The sequence below is a fragment of the Chiloscyllium punctatum genome, chromosome 30, assembly GCF_047496795.1.
Source record: "Chiloscyllium punctatum isolate Juve2018m chromosome 30, sChiPun1.3, whole genome shotgun sequence".
NCBI classification, from domain to species: Eukaryota; Metazoa; Chordata; class Chondrichthyes; order Orectolobiformes; family Hemiscylliidae; genus Chiloscyllium; species Chiloscyllium punctatum.
The window spans coordinates 34,165,899-34,193,880 of record NC_092768.1 but is presented as its reverse complement, the minus strand read 5'-3'; the positions used below and the strand labels follow the sequence as shown (position 1 = coordinate 34,193,880).

The 27,982-nt window shown below is 43.6% G+C and overlaps 1 protein-coding gene across 1 annotated transcript; it reads right to left on the bottom strand.

Annotated features, from left to right (window-relative positions):
• Window positions 1-112: 112 nt before the first annotated feature.
• Window positions 113-27,864, bottom strand: LOC140455549 (uncharacterized). The gene is made up of 14 exons (XM_072550482.1): window positions 27,650-27,864; window positions 26,975-27,235; window positions 26,522-26,794; window positions 26,169-26,432; window positions 22,861-22,965; window positions 21,848-21,880; window positions 21,148-21,188; window positions 17,130-17,366; window positions 11,456-11,681; window positions 7,564-7,824; window positions 7,115-7,387; window positions 6,756-7,019; window positions 1,272-1,376; window positions 113-379 (listed from the first exon to the last, which is right to left on the bottom strand). The coding sequence occupies exons 1-14, from the start codon at window positions 27,696-27,698 to the stop codon at window positions 252-254; spliced, it is 2,520 nt and encodes an 839-aa protein (XP_072406583.1). The 5' UTR covers window positions 27,699-27,864; the 3' UTR covers window positions 113-251.
• Window positions 27,865-27,982: the final 118 nt, after the last annotated feature.

The following is a 27,982-nucleotide window of genomic DNA, read 5'->3' as shown; positions in this document are numbered from 1 at the left end:
ACAGAGAAGAAAACAAAAATTGCTGGAGAATCTCAGCATGTCTGGCAGCATCTGTGGACAGAGAGAAAGCAGAATTAATGCTTTAGATCCAGTGACCCCAACCTCCCCGCCTCCCCCGCTGCCACACACTCACACAACAGAACTCCCAGAACAAAATGTTACTGGACTCAAAATGTTAACTGTGTTTTTCTCTCCATAACTGCTGCCAAACCTACTGAGTTTCTCCAGCAATTTCTGCTTTTTTCTCCGTTTCAGATCTCTGTGTTTGTGATTCTTTGTTTGAAACAGAAAGAACAGCTTGTCATACACGAACACAGACGCTGAGATGTCTGAATTATCAGCTTACTGTTTGTTGGATTGTAGTCGTATTTCAATCTGCCTGTAAAACCAGGAATGTTCAGTCAGTGTCAGAACGTCAGAGGAAATGCTGAAGACCCTCACTCCTATCCAGACTCAGCCTCTCCTACCCACATTGTATTGAGCTGTTTATGCCCAGCAGTGAACTGAGACCCAGCCCCAATCTAAATTGTCTGACCTGACACTCACAACGTGAGACTCCGACCCCTGAGACACTCCAGCCTAACCTGAGGAACAGGTTAGAGTAGGATCCAAGGGAACAATCTCATTGAGAAGGGACGCTTAGACCCTTCTTCACAAACTAAGGCCCTGTCCCCACTGCCTGAGCCATCACTAACCCTGAGACTGACACCCAAACACAGATGTTCCTTGCCCACCTCTGAACTCAAACTATCAACTGGAGACTATAAGATAGAGAGCAGAATTAGGCCATTCAGCCCATTGTGGTTGATATATTTCTCAACCTCATTCTCCTGCCTGCTCACTGGAACCTTGAGCCGTTTACCAATCAAGGACCTATTTATCTCTGTGTTAAAGACACTCAATGTCTTGGCCTCCACAACCTTCTGCAGCAATGGGTTCCACAGTCACCACCATCTGGCTGAGGAAATTCCTCCTCAGTTCTAAAAGGTCATCCCACCACACTGAGGCTGTTCCCTTGGGTCCCGGTGTCTCCTGCATCTTCTCCACATCCACTCCTCTCAGTAATGTATACTTCTCATGAGATTTGCACTCAACATTTTCAACTCCATCCATTACGCACCCAGAGTCCTCAACAGCTCATCATATAACAAGCTCTTCATCGCTGGGATCATTTCAAATTCCCAAAACTCGCCCCCCACCCCCCCCCCCCCCACCCCCCTTCCCCCTTCCCCCCCGCCATGAGGAGCTGCCATTTTCTCAAAAACTCCTACCTTTCTTCTTGTACATGATGACAGCCACAACAGAGAGAGGGATGATCCAGAGGACTCCGAATACAATCCCAATAGGAACAGGAAACTGGGTGTGAGACTTTGGGTCTGTCACGGAGAGAGAGTGAGACCGAGAGCCGAGTGAGGCATGAAGAGAGAGAAAGAGAAAGAAGAAAAAAAAAAGCCACACTGAATCCATTTGGTCCAATCAACATACACCTGTAGTTAGTCACTTGAAGCTCCTCATTTCATCCTTTCTCATTTATATCTATCACCATCACTCCTGTTTCCTTTCTAATTTCCCCCTAAATACATCTTGACAATCTCACTCCCTTCAGGTACAAGCTTCAAATTCTCCTCATGTTCTGACTGTCAAAGGTTCTCTGCAATCCCTTGTGGAATATTTGGTGACTGCCTTGTGTTGATAGTCCCTAATTGTGCCCTTCCCCAAACATTCTCTCTGCACCCACTCTTTCAAAATGATTCATCATTTTAAAGATCTCTATTCAGGCTCCGTCATTCAAAAGAGAAGACATCAAGCCTCTCAATCCTTTACTGACACATTTCTGATATTGACATTGTAAATCTTCTCAGCACTCTCTCCAGTGCCTCAATATCCTTTATAGGTGACCGGAACTGTCTGCAGTTCTCCATATGTGGTCCAACCAAACCTCAAGGTAGAATTGAAGGTGACGTGGCATATGCTAAATCTCCTCTAAAAATTAAAGCCTATCCTCAGGTCGTTCATAAAAAATGCCCTTTCTAGTTGTTAGCCACAGGGTGAGGTCATGAAAGGCTGGACAGTAGTGAAAATTATGCGGGCTGCAAAGAAGATCCTGGGAACGATAGACCAGTCAGCTGAACATCTGTGGTAGGTAAGTTACTTGAGAAGATTCTGAGATAAGATATTATATGCATTTGGAAAGACAGAGTTTGATTAGGAATACTCAGCATGGCTTTGTGAATGGGAGATCATGCCTCACAAATTTGTTATAGTTCTTTGATAAAGTGACCGGGAAGGTTGACGAGGGCAGGGCAGTAGACGTAGTGTATATGGATTTCAGTAAGGCCTTTGATAAGATTCCTCATGGTAGGCTGCTCTGGAAGGTTAGATCGCATGGAATCCAGGGGGAGCTGGCAAATTCAATACACATTTGTTTGAAAGTAGCAGGTAATAATGGAAGGATGCTTGTCAGACTGGAGGCCTGTGACCATTGGTGTGCCACAAGGATCAGTGGATTGGTGCTGGGCCCATTGCTGTTTGTTATCTATATCAACGATTTGGATGAGAATGTACAAGGCATGGTTAGTAAGTTTGCAGATGATACTGAAATAGGCGGTATCAAATACAGTGAGGAAGGTTATCAGAAATTGCAGCAGGTCCTTGATCAGCTGGGGAAGTGAGCCAAGAAATGGCAAATGGAGTTTAATGCAGATACATGCAAGGTCTTCATTTTGGAAACTCAAATCAAAGCATGAGCTTCATGGTGAATGGTAGGGCATTAAGAAGTGTAGTGGAACAGAGGGACCTTAGAGTTCAGTTGCATGGTTCTCTGAAAGTAGACAGGACAGTGAAGGCAGCTTTTGGCACACCAGCCTTCATCAGTCAGGGCATTGAGTATAAAGGTTGGGAAGTTATATTGCAGTGGTACAGAACATTGGTGAGGCTGTACTTCCAGTGTTGTGGTTTTGGTCACTTTGCTAATAGGAAGGATGTTATTAGACTGGAAAGCGTGCAGAAGAAATTTTCAAGGAAGTTGCCAAGTCACAAGGGACTAAGTTATAAGGAGAAGTTGGGCAAACTAGGACTTTTTTCTTTAGGGTGTAGGAGATGAAGGTGGGGGAGGATCTTACAGAAACGTATAAGGTCAATAGAGGCATGGATAAGGTGAATGCACTCAGTTGTTTTGATAGGGTTCGGGAATCAAAGGCTACAGGGTATCAATTTAAGGTTATGGGGAAAGAATAAAAGGGAATCTGAGGGACAACGTTTTTGCAGAGGGTGGTACATTACCATCGTGTAAAAGGCATTTGGACAAATACATGGACAGGGAAAGGTTTAGAAGGACATGGGCCAAGTGAAGGGAAATGGGGGTAGTGGTGATGAATATTTTGATTGGCACAGACCAGTTTCAGCCAAAGGGCCTGTGTGTCTGTGCTGTAGGACTCTAATCTGTGCACAACATTCAGTAATTGGGTGTTTTTTTCTCTGAGATTGTTTTGTTCCTCCACTTCACTTACCAATCATTTGTTCAGTTTGAAGGTTTGTTAATGCCTTTCTGTAACTTGCTGCTGTCTTCCTGAATACACACTACCCCCAATTTGGAGATAACTGTTTTTGATCACCAGAATCACTGCCTGATGAGATGTAGTAGACTCAACCTGGCTGTCTCGTGCATCAGGCTCCTCACATTGGGATTTTGGATCTCCTGTCTCCTATCACACAGGATTGTCTAAAGCTCATCTCTGCTCTTTGTTAGAATATCTCGAAATGTCTCTCTCCCCCTTGGGACTACCTGGGATTCCTGTCTTGTTCTCTGGACTGCTTGGTGCCGGGGTATATAATAATTTAAATTCTAAAATTCCATTTAAATAAAACCATATTCAGGGTGATGGGGAGAAGGCAGGAGAATAGCACTGAGTGGGCATGATGGGCTAAAGAGACTTCTTCAGAACAATTCTGTGATTCCATAATTTCAAAGTCCAAATCACTATTGTAAACTATGAATGGCAATGTTTCCTTGCAGAACATCTCTTCCATCATTCTGACACTGACTAAATAAACCTTATTCCCAATCTCTTTCCTTTCTGCAAACTAGTTAACAACCCATTTTAGCTGACTCCACATTCTCTGAATGTTTTTATTATGGGGGTACCTGATCAAAGGCCTTTTAAAACCTTTCAAGAGTACATCTACAACATTACCACTGTGAACCCTGTTACCTACAGTCATAGAGATGTACAGCATGGAAAGAGACCCTTCAGTCCAACTCATCCATGCTGACCAGATATCCTAACGGAATTCAGCCCCATTTGCCAGCACTTGGCCCATATCCCTCTAGACCCTTCCGATTCAAATATCCATCAAGATGCCTTTTAAATGCTGCAATTGTAACAGCCTTCATCACTTCCTCTGGCAGCTCATTCCATACATGCACCACCCTGTGTGAAAAAGTTGCCCGTTAGGTCCTTTTTATATCTTTCCCCTATTACCCTAAACCTATGCCCTCTACTTCTGGACTCAACCACCCCAAGGTACAAATCTTGTCTACTTATCCTATCCATGCCACTTATGATCTTATAAACCTCTATAAGGTCACCCCTCCACCTCTGAAGCTCTGGGGAAAACAGCCCAAGCCTATTCAGCCTCTCCCTTAAGCTCAAATCCTTCAACCATGGCAATGTCCTTGTTAATCTTTTCTGAACCCTACAAGTTTCGCAACAACATCCTTCCTATATGAGGAGACCAGAATTGCCCGCAATATTCCAAAAGTGGCCTAGCCAATGTCCTGTACGGCCACAACATGACCTTCCAACTCCTGTACTCAATGCTCTGACCAATAAAGGAAAGCATACCAAACGCCTTCTTCACTATCCTATCTACCTGCGACTGTCCTATCAAGGTCATAAACTTGCTTTCCAAGGTCTCTTTGTTCAGCAACATTCCCCAGGGACTTACTATTAAATGTATAACAGCCCTTAATCCTCTGTGTTACTTCTTCAAAAAACTCTACCACGTTTGTGAGACATGAGTTCTGACACACAAAGCCATGCTAACTATCCCTAATCAGTCCTTGCCTTTCCAAATACATGTAAATCCTGTCCATCAGGATTCCCTCCAACAACTTTCCCACCACCAATGTCAGGTTAACGGGTCTATAGTTCCCTGGCATTTCCTTACCGCATTTCTTAAATAGTGGCACCATGTTAGCCAGCTTTCAGTCTTCTAGCACCTCCCCGTGACTATTGATGAGACAAATATCTCAGCAAGGGGCCCAGTGATCACTTCCCTAACTTCTCTCAGAGTTCTTGGGTACACCTGATCAGGTCCTGGGAATTTATCCACCTATTATGCATTTCAAGACATCCAGCACCACCTCCTCTGTAATATAGACATTTTTCAAAATGTCACCATCTATTTCCCCACATTCTATATCTTCCACATAGTAAGTACTGACGCAAAATACTCATTTAATATCTCCCCCATCTCCTCCGGCTCCACACAAAGGCTGCCTTGCTGATCTTTGAGGGGCCCTATTCCCTCCCAAGTTACCCTTTTATGTTTAATGTATTTATAAAAAAACCCTTTGGATTCTCCATAACCCTATTTGCCAAAGCTATCTCATGTCCTCTTTTTGCCCTCTTGAATATACTCCTACAGCCTTTATAGGCAAAAGTGAGGACTGCAGATGCTGGAAATCAGAGTCTAGATTAGAGTGGTGCTGGAAAAGCACAGCAGGTCAGAAAGCATCCGAGGAGCAGGAAAATCAATGTTTCGGGTAAAAGCAAAGCCCTGAAGTGCTTTTGCCCGAAATGTCAATTTTCCTGCTCCTCAGATGCTGCCTGACCTGCTGTGCTTTTCCAGCACCACTTTAATCCAGACTCCTACTGCCTTTATAGTGTAAGGATCCACACAATCTCTCCTGTCCATACTGGACATATGCTTCCTTTTTTTTCTTAACCAAAACCTCAATTTCTCCAGTCATCCAGCATTCCCTACACCTACCAGCCTAACAGGAATATACTGTCTCTTCAAAAATATTCAATGGAGTTGGTCAAACACAATATTCTCCCTCAAAATTCATGCTGAATATCCATCGTTACACTGAGTTAGATAAAATAAAGATCATTGAGAAACAAATGTTAAATACACTGGGCTATAATTCCAGGATACACTGGTTGCTGCAATAGTCTCAGAATACATGAGTCCTGTCAGACATTACTATCCCTGAATTCACTGAACTGTCTCAAAGCAAAATAACTCTGGATCTGTTTTTAATTTTTAATCATAGGGATATGGTTGTGACTAGTTGGGCCAGTATTTACAGTCATTCCCTAGTTGCTCTACAGAAGGTGGTGGTGAGCTGCCTTCTTGAACCAATACAGCTCATGTGCTACAGATGGCCCCACAATGTATTTCCAAGTCAGGATGGTGAGTAACTTGGAGGGGAACTTGCAGGAGCTGGTGGTATACTTTAATCCTGAATGTTCCTGGACATTAAGATGTTGGGGTAGCATTATACACCAGGATACACTGGGTGACACCCTATTGTAGTTTCCCTGATTCACTGCCTTGATTACTGTCCTGTATAATTGATGTGAGCATTGTGATACACTGACAGTTCATATCAACTTCCCTCTCTCTCTCTCTCCCTCTCTCTCTCTCTATACCCTGGAGCGTCCAGCTGAAGCAGCTCAGCTGGTCCTCTCTCTCTTGTGATCCTGGTCTGAGTCTGGTTCCTCTCTAACAGTGAGAATCAGTCTTACCATAAATCAACACCAGCTTCTCCTCCAATCCGCTGTGCTCCACCTGACAGGAATACTCGGCCTGATCCTCTGGATCAAACTCTATCCATTTCCGGATCTGGTAGGTCTTGTCGTGATTGGGCAAGATCCCAGTGGACATGGGCTCATCAATCAACACTCCATCCCTCCATAGAGTCACCTCGATGGCTTGTGGGTAAAACCCAGTGACGTGACAGACCAGCCAGTTAAAATAATCCAGATGGGTAACGGACACGATAGGGGCAACTGAGGGGGAGGGGAAGAGGAAGAGGAATCAGTGCAGGAACGTAGAGAGAGAAAAGCCCAGACATCATTCACCACAACAACTCTCACTCCCTCACCGATTCTCAGTTCCCTCTGTCCGTACTCCAGGCATTTCCTCAGCCATTCAATGCACTCCACCTCCAGAAAATGCTTCCATAGATGGTTAGACACCACATCCTGGTCCTTCCTGTTTTTGATGCTTTCCGCCCAGTGAACTGGGGTCACCCACACCATGTGATCCTTATCGAAGCTGATCAAATCTTGCCCGTCCCATCCTCTGAGAGTGAACCCACTTACAGTCCCATCATCCTTCAGGTCACAGCCAGTCATCATCTGGTACATGTGGATCCCTGTCAATCAGAAACACAAGTTGCTGATCAGAGACAGAGACAGTTGGTGTCCCCTCCAACCATTCCCACAGCCAGTTAGTCTCTGGAACTCAGATTCACTCCTAATTTCTCCCATTCCCACCCATACACCCCAAATGCACAGGAAGATGTCATGTTGTGGGACGGTGAGCACTCACCCCCTGTCTGGTTGGTCCGTGTCATAAATCTTGGAATATTGCGTCTGACAATGTCTTCTTGCTCCTGAGCAAGCAATAGTTTCCGGTTCCAGGCCTTTGGTCCTTCACTATCCACCATCCACTGCTTCCGGGCAATCAACCCCTTCCAATTGCTGTTGTACATAACAAACTGGACCCCATCCACATAACCAACAATCACAAACTCTGGGAAACCAGGAATCGGAGTCATACCAGTGACAAAATACCGGAGAGAGTGAGTGTCTGAAACACAAAAAAAATCAGTACATGAATCCCTAAACACCAATCGCTCTAACTGAATGCTGAGAGAGCTCTCTTCACGCACTATACCTGTATTTACAAAGCCCAGGATGCCATCGTCTGAACCTGCCCATCTACATTCTATGATTTTTACTTTTATAACTGCTGGACTCTCTGTCCCTTATTTCTGATTTAAAGCTTCACTCTTTATTTTGTCTTTCCAGGTTCTTCCTTCCAAAATGTATACCTCTGCATTGTTCACGTTAAATCTCATCAGCTACTTGTTGACCCTTTCCACCAACATTTGTGTGTACTCTGCTCAGGTCACCTGGAGGTCAGCGACCAAGGGGCTAGAGTCACAGATTTGAAGAGTTCTTTCCAAGTTGGAGAGATGGCAATGAAGGGACAGAATGACGATGACAATCACATGATATCCAAGGTCTGCTTCAGTTATCAGAGTTTATTATTTCATCAGCAGGGAGCAAGTCTCTGGGACAGTTCTGATACTTGTCCACTGAACAAAGGAAATCTTACAGATTAAATACAGTTAGTCAATACATTTCAAAAGCTATTATCCAATCAGTTAAGGGGCCCCACATCACGTGACCAGGTGATCAGGGCCATGGTCACATCTTCTGCTTGGAAAGACTTCTTGCTACTAAACGGAAGTGACCAGGTTTCAGATATGGGACCAGAGGCCTGCTTTCCAGCAAAATGTTTCATTTCAGCAGTCGTCAAGGCCTCACCTTATCTGCTTTGTTATATAACCACTGTAGCTGTTCATGGTCTACCAGATATCATAGGCTCTCTCTGAAATGAACACAGAAATAGCTGGAGAAACTCAGCAGGTCTGGCAGCATAAGTGGAGAGAAAGCTTTTGACATAATCAATTGTGTGTTATCCTGCTTCTGCTGAGACAACTAATTACTGCAAGGATGCCCTCTAGTAACCCTGCTTCTTTAGCTGAATTCTTCCTTCAGCCATGTTGTTGCTGTATTCTATAAGTCAACCATTTTATTGCAGCTTCTGCCTTAAATTGCCTCACAGTAGCAAGCTATGATGGCAGCTTCTCACCATGTTTGAAGACAGAGGAACTGTTTGCTTTCCAAGTGAATTCCAGATCCGTCCAAAGCAGGAGTTGAGACTCAAGCTTTCAGGCAGGTTTTGGAATGTGCTCCTGAGAACAGCACTTTCTAAATCCATGATCATGTCAATCCAGAAGGACAAGGGCAGCAGGTAAAGGAATTACCTGGATTATCGCTCACATTGCGAGTTGCCCAGAGTAACCATGATCGACACATGACTTCATACAACAGCAGTTCAAGATTCATGTCAGTCCCTGCACATGAATAGTTTACAGTCCTAAATTGTGCCAGTCTTCATTGTTGGCTGTTTTGGATGATGCTGTTTCTCCTGGGAGAGTTGTCACTTCTGGTTTCACTTATGTTCCATTTCCAATGCTAGGGTTTGGTGGACCTTGGGATCTGATGGTTGATTTGTGGCCTGTGCAGGTTCTGTTCCCATCTTTAACAGCCAGCTGCTGTGAAAGAACAGTTACTCCAGTGTGTGTGTGTATGCGCTGTGATTGGCAATGGTGTATCTGTGTTCACTGGGAGGGGATGACCGAGTGGTATCATCACTGGAGTAATAATCCAGGTAAGGTTCCGGGGACCTTGGTTCAAATCTTGCAAAGGCAGTTGATGGAATCTGAATTCAATAGTTTTCTGGAATTAGGAGTCTGAAACATGAAATCATGTCAATTCCCTGGAAAAGGCCATCTGATTCATTAGAGTCCTTTTCCTAAATGAAACTGCCATCACTACATGGCCTGGCTTGGATGTGAGTGTAGACACACAGTAATGGGGCTGTCTCTTAAAAATTAGGGATTGGTAATAAATTCTGGCCCAGCCAGTGACTCCCACCTTTCCATGAATGAAGTTAAAAACACTTTGATTGGGTTTGCCAGTGGAAGAGCAGTTTGGAAAGAGCATGACTCACCATGCCTTCAGTGGATCTGCCTCTCCACTGGATTTGCTCAGTTTGTCTCTTATTCCTTTAGCAATTTTGACTTCCAGCTCAGCTTTTCATTTTGATGAACTCTGGTGTAGTGTTCAATTTCACAATCCTTTCTGAAGCAGCTTGAATATCTCACTCTGCCATTTTGTTCATCAAAATGTTGAAAATGTGGTAATGGATACACTGCTTTCTTAAAAAAAAAACAGACATTCTACAATCTGAGCAGTCAGTCAGATGGTCCACCACTTTATAGACAGAAGATTAGTTCATCTACAGTGATGAAAATGTTCAGTTCCAGAGAGACAGAGTGAGAGAGATGAGGTCAACTCCCAGCGTCATCCGTGCCTTGTCAGGGATGTCATGTTTCATCAGTGGCTCTCAATTTCTCACACTGGTAATTTATTACAAACACCCTTCTGACACGAGCATAGTAAATCGAGAGCATGGTGCTGGAAAAGCACAGTAGGTCTGGCAGCATTTGAGAAACAGGAGAATTGACGTTTTTCACACAAACTCTTCATCAGGAATTAGGATAATGGCCGGGAGGTGGGGGGGTGGGGGGGGGGGGGGGTGCGCTGAGAAATAAGTTGGAGAGGGGTGAGCCTGGTGGGACAGTAGCTGGGACTGTGGTAGGTAGATGAAAGTGGGAGTGAAGGTGACCGGTCGGGGAGTAGGGTCGAGCAGATAGTGAAAAGGAAGATGGACTGGTCAAGAGGGTGGTGCCCAGTTGGAGGCTTGGGACTGGGATTGTTGGGGGGGGGGTGCGGAAGAGAAAGTGAGGAAACTGGTGAAATCCACATTGATCCTGTGTGGTTCGAGGGGGTCCCAAGGCGGAAAATGTGGCGTTCTTCCTCCAGGTGTTGGGTGGTAAAGGTTTGGCGTTGGAGGTGGCCTACGACCTGCATGTCCTTGGAGGAGTGTTGAAAGGTGGTTGTGGAACATGACCATATGCCACAGAATTTTTAGCAAAAGAGTTACAGTGTCATGGAGTTGCAAAGATACATTAAACAACTTTAGTTAAAAATCACAGAACACCAGGTTATAGTTCGTAAACAAGTTTAGATGAAGTCTTTCATCTTTTAGAATGGGAAACAATGTTCCCAAACCTGGGAAAGCTTCCTGTGTCAGTAACCAATCATAATCAAAGAGAAGTTAGTCAATGTGTGGACCACAGTTAGGTTGATTTGAGATAATGAACTAGAGTTAATCATATAAAGTGAAGTTTTCAAGAAGTCTTTTGTTCATCTGTTACCCAGCGCTGGGAAACGGAGGAAATTTCACAATTCACTTCATCACGTGATGTCGTTAACATTTTATTCTCAAGTTAACGCAATTTTTTCTTTTCCTTTCACATGAAAAAAAACTGTCTATCAATTCTACATTTTTACTTTTCTCCCTTTAGAAATTCAATAAATCTTGCAAATGAAAGCTTTTTGTTCTCGCCTTATGGTTAAGTCTCGTACGAACCTAAATAATTTAAAACTGTGGATTCAATGATGCTTAAACATGAGATCAGAAAAAAAGTACCCCATAAACTATTCTGATGGTAACATGATCAAAGGTTAATGCGCCTGTTCCCAGATTGGCTCTACCCCTCTTTCTCACCCCCATTACTAACCTGCAGAGAGCTCTCCCCACAAAAGTCCCAGCACTATCAGTCCAATCATCGTGACTTCAGTTGACAGTCTGAAAGGAAAGATTACTTTCCAGCGGACTGTCTCAGTCTGTGAGCTGTACCCAAGTGGCATTAAACTGTTCTGAAGAAAGGTCACTGGACCTAAAACGTTAACTCCAATATCTTGACAGATTTTGAGCAATTTCTGTTTTAGTTCCTGTTCCTGTTCCTGTTCACCGAGACACCTTCACGCTGATTGGTCCCAAAATATCACCGGTCCAATCACAATAAAAAGACTCAGTGAATTATCAGGCTCCGGAAGAACCGGTTGTATAACTCCGCCCAGGATCGGGACTCCCACTTCTACTCATTTCCAGTTGCTGCGAGAATAGCTGAGCTGCAATTTATTCTCGGGACAGAGACCATTCAGCCCCTCGATGCTGCTACACCACCACCCAAAGAGTTGATTGCTGATCTTCACTCCAGTAGGTAACGTGGTAGGCTGTTAGAGAAAATGCAGAGGCATGGAATTGAGGGTGATTTAACAGTTTGGATTTGAAAATGGCTCTCTGAAAGAAGGCAGCGGGTCGTGGTTGATGGAAAATATTCAGCCTGGAGTTTGGTCACTAGTGGTGTGCCACAAGGATCTGTTTTGGGACCACTGCTGTTTGTCATTTTTATAAATGACTTAGATGCAGATATAGGTGGATGGATTAATAAATTTGCAGACGACACTAAAGTTGGTGGAGCAGTGGACAGTGAGGAAGAATGTTACAGGTTGCAGGGGGACTTGGATAAATTGCAGAATTGGGCTGAAAGATGGCAAATGGAGTTCAATGCAGCTTAATGTGAGGTGATGCACTTTGGGAAGAATAACAGGAAGGCAGAATATTGGGTCAATGAAAAGATTTTTGGTAGTGTAAGGAAAAGATTATGGAGGTTGTTGTCTGCAAGGGTTGCAGGGCTGGATAGGAGGGGGGATATAGATTAAGATAAGCTTACACAATCAAGCTATGAGCAGTATTTTTTGTGCTTCTGCAGAAAAACCACAATCAGGTCATAAGGCTCAATGTGGGTTAGAAAGGGGGGAAAGAGTGTCACTTTAGCAAAACACATACACAGCTAGCAATAGGAGAGGATGTATGCTAACTATAAACCACAGAGGGTTGTGGTAAGACAATTAAGTTATGTAGTAAAAACAGTCAAGCAGATGCCTGCACCTAAGGCCAAATAGGGCAAGAAGTAAACAAGGGTAAGGGACGCCAGGAGTGTGAGTAGTGGGAGATGTAAATAGGGGAGCAGCAATGGGAGAAGGAGAAAGAAGAATGTGGATTGGACATGCCAATGTGATAAGTGGGGGAGGAGGAAACTGAGAAGGGATTGTTTAAAATGTTGTGTACCCATTAAACTGGGCATGTGTGTGACTATCTTATGAATAGTTGACACCACATCCCTCTTGCAAGAGCAAAATAAACGATACTACTGCTTCAGATTTTGTCTCGGACTGAAATTATTGATGTGAGTGAGCTTCGTTTCTCACAGTAATGTGGATGTGCCTAGGGATCTTGGAGTCCATGTACATAGATCCCTGAAAGTTGCCACCCATGTTGATAGTGCTGTTAAGAAGGCATACGGTGTGTTAGGTTTCATTGGCAGAGGGATTGAGTTCCAGAACAGCAATATCACGCTGCAACTATACAAAACACTAGTGCAGCCACACTTGGAATATTGTGTACAGTTCTGGTCGCCATATTTCGGGAAGGATGTGGAAACATTGGAAAAGGTGCAGAGGAGATTTACCAGGATGTTACCTGGTCTGGAGGGAAGGTCTTATGGGAAAAGGCTGAGAGACTTGGGTCTGTTCTCATTGGAAAGAAGAAGGCTAAAAGGGGATTTGATTGAGACATACAAGATTATCAGAGGATTAGATAAGGTAGACAGTGAAAGTCCTTTTCCTAGGATGATGATGTCAGCTTGTATGAGGGGGTATAACTACAAATTGAGGGGTGATAGATTTCAGACAGATACCAGTGAAAGGTTCTTTATGCAGAGAGTGGTAAGGGTGTGGAATGCCCTACCTGCTAATACAGTTAACTTAGCCACATTAGGGAGGTTTAAATAAGCATTAGATAAGCACATGGATGATGATGGGATAGTGTAGGGGGAATGAGCTGAGAATAGTTCACAGGTCGGCGTAACATCAAGGGCCGAAGGGCCTGTGTTCTATGTTTCATCTCCTTCAATCGCCAAAATATTAGTCAAACCTTAGTCTGTAATTATCCCTGATTATGGAGGTGTTTTTGCAATTATTTCAACATTCACAGAGCTTGAGAGGAGATATGTTTAGATGGATCCTTCGGGTGAGGGAAGATGGTGAGATAGTGGTCATGTCACTGGGCTGAAAATCCCCACAGCTAATGATCTGGGGACATGGGTGCACATCCCCTCATGGCAGACAGTGAGGTTTGAATTCAATAAACAAACCAATCTGGAACTGAAAGCTCGTCTTATGATGGACATGTACCCAAAGGTGATAGCTGTAAAACCATCGAGTTCATTCATGTCCTTTTGTGCAAGGAAATCTCCTGTGTTTATCTGGTCTGGGCCTACATGTGACTACAGACCCACAGCAATTATCCTCTGGACAAATAGGGTTGGACAATAAATGCTGCCTAGTCAATTATGTCTGCACTCGATGATTAAATTTAAAGTATTGTGTGGAAATGGGCTTCCTGAGACTGCATCCAAATCCTGCCAAACCTGGTTTACAGTTAAAGTTTAGGGGTATACAGCAAAGACTGTGGGCCCTAACAAATCCCTTGGCGTTTATGTGCCCTCAGTGAAGCTGTTCAGGTACAGCAATCTCAGACACAGGACGGCACTGCAGGTTTTCCTCACGAAACGGTGTTAGGTCCAAAGATTTTCAACTCCTTCATCAATAACCTTCACTACATCCTTAGGTCAGAAGTCAAGATGTTCACTGATGGTTGGATATTTTTCAGTTGTGGTGGCGACACCTCAGACACTGAATCAGTCCATGTATTTACATAGAATGACACATGATACAAAATTGGGCTAGCAGGTGGGAAATCACATTCATGCCAAACAAGTACCAGGCAATGGCCATATTTAACAAGACTGAATCTCAACATCTTTCATTCACCTCGCCACTTTGACATTCAAAGGCTTTACCATCACTGAATCTCCCACCATCAATATTACGTTGTATTCCACTGACCAGAACCTGAATGCGATAAGCAGTATTAACACTGTAGTTTTAACAGTTGGTGAGAGAGTGGGGATTCTGCAGTAAGTAGTTCACCTCCTGGCTCCCCAAGGCCTGTTCACCATCAACAAGGTGTTGTATGATGGAACCTTGTTGCTGCTGACGGTGTTTGGAGAGGTCGGTGAACTCTTGGTCACCAGAATCTGGGTTTACTGCCTCATTTCTCCGTTTCAGCTGTGCTTTACTCAGCTTTGTCGAGCGTGCTGACCACAAGATCATCTCAACATCGGATTGGGTGAAGCATAATCCATTACCCCAAATGAAAATTTTAAGAGTGAAATATTTTTCCGCGCAAGTCAGGATTGTATTACAATCAGCAATGTGTCTTCTGTATTGGTTATTGAAGGATTTTTCTCTGCTTTTGCAGCCAAAATGGAGCATTCCCAACTTTGTTGTTCGAAATGGAAGAATCTGGCTGAGTGTGGCCTAATAAACAATTTGTGTCCTCTCTACTGACTCTACAGAATGGAACCAGCTGTCTGTGGTTTTAAAACTAATCCTGTCCTCTTCATAGTTTTTCAAAGATTATTCACACTACTCATGGCATTCTGAATAATTCATGCTGATTTTAATAAAGACTCCTATTCTCTTTAATTGGCTTCACTGAGTGAACTTACAGCTTGAATAAGTTTGTTCACCTTCACTGTGGTTTCACATATTTCACTGCAGCACATACTGTACAGCAATGGCTAAGTTCCTGTCTTCCTCCTTCAGACATTGCTGAGTTGGGTTCCTAAATTGTCCTTTGTCACTTTTCAAGAATGAAGAATGAGGAAAAGTTGTGAATGATGCTAATTGGTCTGACCGGTATATTTTAACATAAACCTTTATGAAGAAGTATATTCTCATTTCCAATGATTATTGGTGTTTCCCTCTGGCTTACTTCTGACAGTGTAAAATTGTCAGTGCTAGAAACTAATTTTTAAATAAGTACTGTGTGTCTTGATGTGGGTTTTTTTCAAGAACCCATTGGTAGTTGGAAAGCAAGAACATATGTTCATTTTCCTTGGGCAGTCAATGATGTGTGGAATTTCAGTGATCAGTGCTTGGAGCCCAGCGATTCACTACATTAATGATTTAGATGAACAAACTTCATGTAATATCTCCACATTTGCAGATGACACAAAGCAGGGAGGGTGGGTGAACTGTGAGCAGGATGCAGAGATGTATCAGTGTATTTTGGATAAGTTGAATGAGTGGGCAAATGCATGGCAGCTGTAAGAAAATGTGATTAAAATTCAGCTTATGTACTTTAATATTGAAAACAGGAAGGCAGATTCTTATTTGAATGTCAATAAATTGGGAAAAAGGAAGTTTCAACAAACGCTGTACAGCAGTCACTGAAGGTAAACATGCAGATGAGGCAGGCGATAAGGAACACAAATGTTGTATTGAGCTTCATAGTGAGAATGTTTGAGTGCAGGAGTAACGATATCTTGCTGCAATTGTACAGACATTTGGTGATACCTGCGAATATTGTATCCAGTTTTGGTCACGTTATCAGAGGAAGGATATTCTGCTGATGGAGGGAGAGCAACAAACATTTACCAGATCAATTCCAGGGATATCAGGACTGACATATGAGAGAGACTGGATGGGTTAGGACACTATGCAGTAGGGGTTAGAAGAATGAGGAATGAGATCTCATAGAAACCTAGGACAAGATAGGGTAAATGCAGGGTACATCCCAATGACTAAGGAGTTCAGCCCATGGATCACAGTCTAAGGATGTGCGGGAGGCCATTTTGGACTGAGTTGAGGAGAAATGCCTTCATCCACAGAGTGGTGAGCTTCTATCACAATGAATATTTGAAGGAAAGGGTTAGGTACAGCTCTTAGGATGAAAGGAATCAAAGTGGACGAGGAAAAAATGGAAATAGGGTCCTGAGTTGGACGGTCAGCCATGATCATTTTGAATGGTGGAGCAGAGTTCAAAGGATGAATGACCTTTTCCTGCTCCTACTTCCTCTGTTTCTGTGATTTCTCTCACTGTTGGGGTGTTCACCTTTTACGGCAACGACACTCACTCTGAGATGTATGTACTTTGCCAATGTTTAGCTTTCACATCAGTTTTGAATGCTGCAAACATTACCTCGAAGTGGTGCAAAGAAAATATACACTGAAGGTGAAAACCCATCATCATTGTGTAGAGATGGAAAGCAGCAGTCAGTCTCAACGATGGTACTGCCTGAATTCCTACTAGATATTCTGGATGATCTAGAACACAATGACCTGATATCCCACACCTTTCTGTGGAAATCTGGGAATGTGAGTCAGGCGGAGGTGAGTTAGTTATTGTTACTGTCTTTGTTACTATTTACAAAGTTACAATCTTTGCTGCTCCATAGTCCCTTGCTGTATCCACCTGTGGCCTTTGTTCATTGAGCCCACCAGGTGGCTCATGAACTGTGCCCACAGTATCTGCAGCTTTGGCAGTGCTTCTGCTACCCGCTGGAAAGGGAAGCCCTTTAGGAATGTCAGGCAGGAGTGTTCTCTGTCCAGGATATTCTGATGGGAGACCAGTATAGAGATGGTGTCTTTCATTGCCAGGCTGGCACTTTTGCTCAATGTTCTGTAAGTCAGTGCAACAGTTGGTGTTACCATGAACGTTGGATGGTTGGTCTTCACCTGAAAACAGAAGTGTGTGGGATTTTCTGCACAATTCCATCCACTCTCTCAGACAGCAACTTCTGCACAATGGTGTGGGGAGCTGCTGGAATTGTCACATCGTTAACAGCTGATGGAGAAAACAATCACACTCATTGATTTTGTAGGTTTGGTCCATGAACAGTAACCTCTGGTAATCTCCCAGTATGACCTCAGGGCCACCATCATACATCTCATCGGGTCATTGGATTGATGTAAGGCACTTATCTGTCAGTTTCTGTGGCCAGAATCTTCAAGGGCTTCGACCAATGTGGGGCTCTGGCCACACTCATGGAGAATTCCAGGGTTTTGACCCAGTAACACTGATGAATAGAGATATATTTCCAAGCCAGGATGGTGAGTAGTTTGGAGGGTGTCATGTAGATGGTGGTTTTCCCATGTATCTGCTGCCCTTATCCTTCTGGGAGGTCATAGACATTGATGTGGAGGGCGTTGTCTAAGTGCTGTGTTGAAGGTTCACAGTGCATCTTGTAAACAGTATGGACTGCTGCTGCTGAGTGTTACTTGTGGAGGAGCTAATTAGTTATGAATGTGGTGCCAATGCATTGTCTTGGATGGTGTCAAGCTTGATCACTGTTGCTAGAATTGCACTCATATAGGTAAGTCAGGAGTATTACATCACACTCCTGAATTGTGCATTTTTGATGGTGAACAGGCTTTGGTGAGTCAGAGGTGAGTTGCATGTTGCAGTATTCTTTGTCTCTAACTTGCTTTTGTAGCTACTGTATTATATGTTCAGTCCAGTTCAGGTTCAGATTAATAGTAACCCCTCAGAGATTGATAGTGGGATTCAGTGATGGTAAAGCTATTTATGGTCAAAGGCTGATGGTTAGACTTTTTCTTATTGCAGATGATGTGGAGTGCTTGCATTGGACTGGGTGGACAAAGTTAAAAATCATACAATGCCAGGTTATAGACCAGCACATTTATTTGGAAGCACTACCTTTCTGAGCATTGCCCTTTCATCAGGTAGCTTTGAGACAAGATACAGAATTTATAGCAAAAGATCACAGTATCATACAACTGAAACAATATATTGAACAAACCAAGATTGCTGTTAAGTCTTTCATCTTTCAGCGTGGACTATAGGTTTTGGTTCATTAATCTGAAAATGCAAGAATTTCTTTTAAGTCACATTCTCAAGATAACTTAAAGTAATATGTATTGACTGCCTGCAGATTATATTTTGCTCCAAAAGTACGCAACATGTCTGCAAAAACAATTCTGCAAATGCAAATTCACCTGATCGCCGTGTGTGTGTGTGTATACACGCGTACATATGTATGTGAGTGAGTGTACGTGAGTTTGCATTTACATGTGCGTGTGCTTGGCAGTGTGTGTGTGTGACAGAGTATAATCCTGTGACAGGGCACATGTGTGGATGTGAGTATGGGAGGACTATGTGTGTATGAGAGACAGCATGTGTATGAGAGAGGGTCTGCGTGAGTGTGAGAGTATGTGGAGGTATGTGTATATGTGTCCGCGTGTGGAGGGGGGATGAATTTCAAGACCAGGGACCATATTTTTAAGGTGAGAGGAGAAAGAATTTAAACCAACATGAGAGGCAACATTTTTACACTGAGAATGGTTTGTGTTTGGAATGAATTTCCAGAGGAAGTGGTGGACATGGTACAGTTACACCATTTATATTTGGATGAGTACTCAAATAATAAATGTTTGTAGTGATATGGACCTGGCACATCCAGGTGGGACTAGTTTAGTTTGGGAACATAGATGGTATGGATTGTTTGGCTCGTTTCTGTTCTGTATGACTCGATGACTCAATAAACACCTCAGCAAAATCTCAGAGTTGGAGAAAGTGGGACAGAAAATACTGCAGCCTTGAACCCAAGACAGGAGGCTGTAATGCAGACCATGAGTACCCAGTTCCATTGAGGCTTTGCACAAGGAAGGGTCTAAATTGATAGGAGTGTGAACATGGAAACAGTTCAAGTCAGAAAGTGTGAGTGTGCAGCATGCCTGGGCAAGAGGTGGATTCATGACATCATAGTAAGGTAATGTTGTCTTCCACCAGTATCCGGAGATATTGCTGTGTAACAAGCTCATAGAAAAGGCTTCACTCAGTCTTTAAGGTGCAAGAAAATTCAAATTGAGGTCTGGGATGATCGCACTGACGAATGGCTGATGAAGATCATGTGAATGTGCTAAGTTGACTGGCAGTATTGTGCATGGGGCATGACCAATGGGTGTTGTGCTGTGGAGATGAAGTTTCTGCTCAGGAAAAATAACCACACTGTCAAACATTAAAAGTTGTTTCCCGAGATTTGGCCATCACCGGCAATGCCAGCATTTGTTGTCCAGAGGGCAGTTAAGAGTTAACTTGTTGCGTAGTGACATGTAGACCAGACTGTAATAATTTCTATCCTGGAAGGGCATTAGTGAACTAGATGGCTTTTAACAACAAACAATAATGGTTACATGGTCATCATTAAGCTGTCTCTTCATTTTAAATTTGACTGAATTCACATTTCAACATCTGTCACACAGGGATTTCAATCATCTACTATTAACAAAATGTAAACATTTCACTAAGCCAGACTGATGATTCAAAACACTCCTGAAATTAAGGATGAACAAATTAGAAGATCAATTCCAGCAATGGAAATCTGGTTTCCAGCAAAGACATGAGAGGATCCTGGGGAAGAGAGAAAAAAAAAACTCTTACAAAGCACAGAAAACCCAGCAGATCTTACAGCATCTCGCATAAACACCAGCAGTGAAACATAAAAGCCCCATTCCCCAAACATCAGTAAAACCCCTCAGACCCACTCCCTAAAGACCACAAAACCCACAGGGACATGGAAGATGAGGAGGCCATTTAGCCCCTCAATCCTGTTCCACTATTCAATCAGATCTTTGCTGGTGTGCTGCCTCAATCCATTTATGTATCTTCCATTTGTCTCTTCATTTTGAGTTTTATAGATTTTAATTCACTGAAGTTCATTTTGCATCAATTACCTTCTGAGAAAGAGTTCTAACCATTTCCCAGTCTGTATGTGTGGAAGTGTTTCCTCGTTTCACCCTCAATAGGTCTGACTTTAACTACACTGACATTTGAGTCCGAGACACCCCGCCAGTCAAAACAGTTCTCCTCTATCTCCACACGGTCTAGTCACCTGACCTGCTCGGAGGCCTCCATCAGATTTAAACCCCACCCACCACACCACAGCAATTCAGAATCCTGGGAGAGCAAAACTCAACTCCAGAAACAAACTACAGCGAGAACCCTTGGAGTATTGACTCCTTTAAAGGAGTCAATCAGATGACAGGAGGCCCCATCCAGGATGTCAGGTTTCCAGATGTTTCTATAGCCTAAATCCCTCCTCTTGACGATATTTTGAGGCTGAGACCAGGACAAGGTTGGCCAACTCCAGAAGGACAGTCTGAAAGCTGTGTCAAACTGCAAGAGCTGGTCTTTAGTGATCACACAAGGAGAGAGAGAGTCTGAGCTCAGTGTCCACCCTCCAGATCATACAGCGAAAACCAGCCCCAATATAGAATGACCTCGGTTATCCAAACATCAATTATCTGAATTTCAGATTATCCAAACAAGATCTCAAGGTCTTGTCAATGCTTTGTTTGTTTTTGATCAGATCAGTTATCCGTACAATCAGTTATCCAAACCACATACTCCCCGCCCATCTCGTTCAGATAATCGAGGTTGTTCTGTCCCAATTAGAATGATCTACTCACAACATTGACCAACAATATTCATACCTCAGGAAATGGCAGAACTGTCTGAGGATGTCCTTTCATCAGAAGCTGTTAATGGAAAGAGAGGCATTAGAAACTGCTCATTATCAGAGCGAAAGAGAGAGAGAGAGCAAGAAACAAGAGAGAGTGAGAAATGCGAGTGTGAGGCAGCGTGCAAGACAGTGAGAAATATGAGTGTGAGAGAAACAGTGTTTAGAGAGAAATTCACAAGAGAGAAAGCATGAACAAGAGAAATGAGTGAGACCGAGAACAGGAGTGAGAGTGAGAATGACCCGGAGATGTAAAAGAAAGAAAGAGTGTATGAGAGAGACAGCACACAAGAGCAAGAGGAGGATGAAAGACAGATAGTCTACTCTAGACCAGACAGAGAACAAAATAGAAATTGCTGGAGAATCTCAGCATGGCCCGCAGCATCTGTGGACAGAGAAAGCAGAATTAATGCTTTAGATCCAGTGACCCTGACCCCTCCACCACACCTCCCCCCCCCAAACACACACACACACAACTCCCAGAACAAAACGTCACTGGACTGAAAATGTTAACTGTGTTTTTCTCTCCACAGCTGATGCCAAACCTACTGAGTTTCTCCATCAACTTCTGCTTTTTTCTGTTTTAGATATCTGCGTTTGTGGTTCTTTGTTTGAAACAGAAAAAACAGCTTGTCATACACTAACACAGACGCTGAGATGTCGGAGTTATCAGCTTACTGTTTGTGGGATTGTAGCCGCTCTTCATTCCCCCTGTAAAACAAGGAATGTTCAGTCAGTTCGAGATACTGTCAGGAAATCAGAGGAAATGCTGAAGACCCTCATTCCTATCCAGACTCAGCCTCTCCTACCCACATTGCCCTGAGCTGCTGATGCCCAACAGTGAACTCAGAACCAGCCCCAGTCTGAACTGTCTGACCTGACACTCACAACGTGAGACTTTCACCCCTCACACACTCCAGCCTAACGTGAGAAACAGGGCAACATATCTCTGATCCTCCTTCACAAATGGAAGCCCTCTCCCCACTGCCTGAGCCATCACTAACCCTGAGACTGACTCCCAAACACAGAGCTTCCTCAAAAACTCTCTGAACCCAAACAATGAACTGGAGACTATAAGATATAGGAGCAGAATTAGGCCATTCAACTCATCAGATGTGCTCCACCATTCGACCGTGGTTGATATATTTCTCAACCTCATTCTCCTGCCTTCTCACCGTAACCCTTGAGCCTTTTACCAATCAAGAATCTATCTATCTCTGTCTTAAAAGACACTCAATGTCTTGGCCTCCACAGCCTTCTGTAGGAATGGGTTCCACAGAGTCACCACTATCTGGCTGAGGAAATTCCTCCTCAGATCTAAAAGGTCATCCCGTCACACTGAGGCTGTTCCCTTGGGTCCTCGTGTCTCCTGCATCTTCTCCGCATCCACTCTGTCCAGGCCTCTCAGTAATGTGTAATTTTCAGTGAGATTTGTCCTCAATATTTTAAACTCCGTCCAGTATACACACAGTCCTCAACAGCTCCTCATATGACAAGCTTTTTATCCCTGGGATAATTCTTGTAAATCTCCTCTGGGCTCCCTCCAACACCAGCACATCCTTCCTTAGATATGGGGCACAAAACAGCTCACAATATTCCTTTTTCCTGCACTACAGTCTGGCCATATGCTTCCAGACTCTCCAATTCCCTGAACTGCCAGTGAGAGCCGCCATTTTCTTACAAATTCCTACCTTTCTTCTTGTGAATGACGACAGCCACAACAGCGAGAGAGATGATCCCGAGGAGTACAAATACAATCGCGACAGTAACAAGAACCTGGGAGTGAGACTTTGGGACTGCCAGAGAGAGAGAGAGAGAGACAGACAGACAGACAGACAGAGAAATAAAATGGGGGAGAGAGACAGACAGACAGAGATAGACAGAGAGCCAAGTGAAGCAGGAAGAGAGAGAAAGAGACAAAAAATGTTCTTTAAAAAAAAATCAGCCTTATACAGGATACATGGCACACAGTGAGTCAATTTGATCCAATCAGCATACACTTGTATTTAGTCACGTGAAGCTGCTCATCTCATCCTTCCTCATCTACATCTGTTACCATCACTTTCTAAACTCCCCTTAAATACATCCTGACAAACTCTCTCCCTGCAGCAGCAAGCTTCATATTCTCCTCATGCTCCGACTGCAGATATTTCTCTGGAATTCCTTGTGGAATATTTGGTGACTGTCTTGTGTTGATGGTCCTTAGTTATGCTCTTCCCCAAACACTGTCTCTGAATCCACTCTTTCAAAATGATTCATTCTTGTAAAGATCTCTGTTTGGACTCCATTTTTCAAGAGAGAAGACATCAAGCCTCTCAATCCTTTCCTGATACATACACTCACACGTTTCTGATATTGACATTGTAAATCTTCTCAGCACCGTCTCCAGTGTTTCAATATCCTTTACATCACATGGTGACTGGAACTGTCTGCAGTTCTCAACATATGGTCTAACCAACCTTCAAGGTAGATTTGAAGGTGAGGTAGGATAGGCTAAATCTCCCTCTCAAGATTAAAGCCTATCCTCGGGTTTTTTGTAAAGGAATTTCCTTTTTAACCGTTAGCCAAGGGTGAGTTCCTGGTAGGTGGAAGGTAGCGAATATTGTGCCGGGCTGCAAAGAAAATCCTGGGAACTATGGACCATTAAGCTTAATATCTGTTGTTGGTAAGTTACTTGAGATGGTTCGGAGAGATAAAATACACATGCATTTGGAAAGATAGGGTTTGATTAGAAATACTCTGCATAGCTTTGTGCGTAGCCTCACAAATTTATTAGAATTCTTTGTTGAAGTGACCAGGAACATAATCTAAATGGATTTCAGTAAGGCCTTTAAAAAGGTTCCACATGGTAGGCTACCCTGGAAGGTTAGATTGCATGGAATTCAGGGGAAGCTGGCAAATTGGAGATACAATTGGTTTGATGGTAGGAAGCAGAGGGTACTAATGGAAGGATGTTTGTCGGACTGGAGGCCCGAGACTAATGGTGTGCCTTGGGTCAGTGCTGGGCCCATTACTGTTTGTTATCAATATCAATGATTTGGATGAGAAAGTACAAGGTATGATTAGTAAGTTTGCAGATGACACTAAAATGGGTGGTATCGTGGACAGTGAGGAAGGTTATCAAAAATTGCAGCAGGACCTTGATCACCTGGGGAAGTGGCAAGTGGAGTTGAATGCAGATAAGTGTGAGGTCTTGTGATTTGGAAAGTCAAATCAAAGTAGGGGTTTCAAGGTGAATGGTAGGGCCTTAAGGACTATTGTGGAACAGAGAGACCTTGGAGTTCTGGTGCACGGTTCTCTGAAAGTCGAGTCACAGGTTGACAGAACAGTGAAGGCAGCTTTTAGCACACCAGTCTTCATCAGTCAAGGCATTGAGTATAGTTGGGAAATTATGTTGCAGTTGCACAGGACGTTGGTGAGGCTGCACTTGGAGTATTGTGTTTTGGTCACCTTGCAAATAGAAAGGATGTTATAAAACTGGAAACAGTGCAGAAGGACATTTCCATGATACAAGGGACTGAATTATGAAGAGTAGTTGGACAAGCTAGGATGTTTTCTTTGGAGACAATTGTTTTTGATCACCAGAATCAATGGCTAATGTGATGTCATAGACACAACCAGACTGTCCTGTGCATAAGACACCTCACGTTGGGATTTGGCATCTCCTATCACACAGGACTGTCCAAAGCTCATCTCTGCTCTTTGTTAGAATATCTCGAAATGTTTCTCTCCTCCCTGGAACTACCTGGGATTCCTGTCTTGGTCTCTAGACTGCTTAGTGTTGCTGTATATAATAATTTAAATTCTAAAATTACATTTAAATAAAACCATATTCAGGGTGATGGGGAGAAGGCAGGAGAATAGCACTGAGTGGTAATGCTTAGAGAGACAGTCAGGGCATGATGGGCTGAACAGCCTTCTTTAGAACAATTCTGTGATTCTATAATTTCAAAGTCCAAATCAATATTGTCAATTGTGAAGGGAAGTGTTTCCTTGCAGAACATCACTTCCCACATTCTGACACTCTGACTAACTAACCCTTTTCCCCCAGTCTCTGTTTCCTGTCTGCAAAGCAGCTAACAAGCCATTTTACCATATTTCCACTGACCCCACATTCTCTAAATGTTTCTATTATGGGAGTATTTGATCAAAGGCCTTTTGAAAACTTTGCAACATTACCACTGTGTACCCTCAGTTGCTTCATGAAAAATATTCAATGGAGTTGGTCAAACACAATATTCTCCCTCAAAATTCATGCTAACTATTCATTGTTACACTGAGTTGGACAAAGATCATCAAGAAACAATGTTAAATAAACTGGGCTATTTCAGGATACACTGGATGCTGCCATGCTAAAATATCAGGATACATGGATCCTATTGGACATTATTATCCCTGGATTCACTGGACTGTCTCATAATAAAACATCTCAGGATCTGTTTCTCTTTTTTAATTCACAGGGATATGGGTGTCAATGTCTGGGCCAGTCTTTACAGTCATTCCCTAGTCGCTGTACAGAAGGCGGTGGTGAGCTGCCTTCTTAGGCCAATGCAGCTTATGTGCTGTGGATGGACCCACAACTTATTTCCAAGTCAGGATGCTGAGTAGCTTGGAGGGGAACTTGCAGGAGCTGGTGTTCCCAAGTATCTACTGCCCTTGTCCTTTGAGATTAAAGTGTCCATGGACTTGAAGAGTGCTCAGGAAATATGGTGAACTGAAAGGACATAGCTGGTTCTATCACATTCATATCAGATGATATTCCAATACTTTAATCCTTAATGATCCTGGATATTAAGATGCTGGGCAGCATTACTCACCAGGATACACTGCCTTAATTGCTGTCCTCTACAACTGATGTGACCACTGTGACACACTGACAGTTCATATGAACTTCCTTCTCTCTACCCTGGAGCGTCCTGCTGAACCAGCTCAGCTGGTCCTCTCTCTTGTGATCCTGGTCTGAGTCCGGTTCCTCTCCAACAAAGAGAATCAGTCTTACCATAAATCACCACCAGCTTCTCCTCCAATCCGCTGTGTTCCACCTGACAGGAATACTCGGCCTGATCCTCCGGATCAAACTCTATCCATTTCTGGATCTGGTAGGTCCTGTCATGATTGGGTAAGATCCCAGTGGACAGGGTCTCATCGATCAACACTCCATTCCTCTGCAGAGTCACCTCGATGGCTTGTGGGTAAAACCCAGTGACGAGACAGGACAGTCGGTTAGAATTACCCAGATGGGTAAAGGACACGATGGGAGCAACTGAGGGAGAGAGGAAGAGGAGTCAGTACAGGAACATAAAGAGAGAAAGGTCCAGACACCATCCACCACAACAACTCTCACTCACTCACCGATTCTCAGTTCCCTCTGTCCGTACTCCAGGTATTTCCTCAGCCACTCAATGCACTCCACCTCCAGGTAATGCTTCCACCTCTGATTACCCACCACATCCTGGTCCCATCTGTTTTTGATGCTTTCCGCCCAGGGGACTGGGGTCACCCACACCATGTGGTCCTTATCGAAGCTGATCAAAACTTGTCCGTCCCATCCTCTGAGAGTGAACCCACTCACAGTCCCATCATCCCTCAGGTCACAGCCAGTTATCATCTGGTACATGTGGATCCCTGTCAATCAGAAACACAAGTTGCTGATCAGAGACAGAGACAGTTGGTGTCCCCTCCAACCACTCCCACAAACAGTGGGTCAGTCTCTGGAACTCAGATTCACTCCTAATTTCACCCATTCCCACCCAGACTCCCCAAATGCACAGGAAGATGTCATTCTGTGGAACGGTGAGCACTCACCCCCTGTCTGGTTGATCCGTGACATAAATATCGGAATACTGCTTTTGAAAACTTCTTCTCGCTCCTTCGCGAGGGAAAGTTTCCGCTTCCAGGCCTCAGGTCCCTCACTGTCCACCATCCACTGTTCCCGGGGAATTAAATCCTTGCGATTGCTGTCATACAGAACAAACTGGACCCCGTCCACATAACCAACAATCACAAACTCTGGGAAACTGGGAATCGAAGTCAAGCCAGTGACAAAATACCGGAGAGAGTGAGTTTCTGAAACACAGAAAAATCTGGGCATGAATTCCTGAATCATGAATCATTTTGTTCACCTTTTCTCCAGCACTGGAGAGAATTTCACAATTCACTTCAGCTTCATCACGTGATGTTGTTAACTTTTGTTCTCTTTTCCTTTTACTCGAAAAAAACGCCTATCAGTTTTACATTTTTACTTTTCACCCTGTAATGTTCAATACATCTTTTGAATTTCTCAAATACAGATCTTCTCTTCTCGCCTTATGGTTAAGTCTCGTACGAACCTAAATCATTTAAAACAGTGGATTCACTGACGTTTAAACAAGAAACAGATAAAGAGTACCCCATAAACCATTGTGATGGTAACACGATCAAAGGTTAATGACCCCAATTCCCAGCCTGGCTCTACCCCTCTCTCACACCCCCATTACTCACCTGCAGAGAGCTCTCCCCACAGAAGCCCCAGCACTATCAGTCCAATCATCGTGGCTTGAGTCTGGGAGGAGAGATTATTTTCCAGCGGACTGTCTCAGTCTGTGAGCTGTAATCGAGAGTGATATTAAACTGTTCCGAAGAAGGATCTTCAATAACTCTTCCGACAGATTTTTCAGCACTTTGTTTTAGTTCTTGTTTTCGTTCCTCTTCACCGAGACAACTTCACACTGATTGGTCCCAAAATATCATCGGTCCAATCACAATAAAAAGACTCAGTGAGTCATCAGACTCCGGCAGAACAGACAACAGACAGGTTACATAACTCCGCCCAGG

Coding starts and splice junctions, on each gene's coding strand:
- LOC140455549 (XM_072550482.1), bottom strand. CDS start 27,698: ATGATTGGACTGATAGTGCTGGGGCTTCTGTGGGGAGAGCTCTCTGCA. Junction 26,795..26,974: donor ACGGATCAACCAGACAGGGG/GTGAGTGCTCAC, acceptor TCTGATTGACAG/GGATCCACATGTACCAGATG. Junction 11,682..17,129: donor CACAGTTCATGAGCCACCTG/GTGGGCTCAATG, acceptor CTCGGTGAACAG/GAACAGGAACAGGAACTAAA.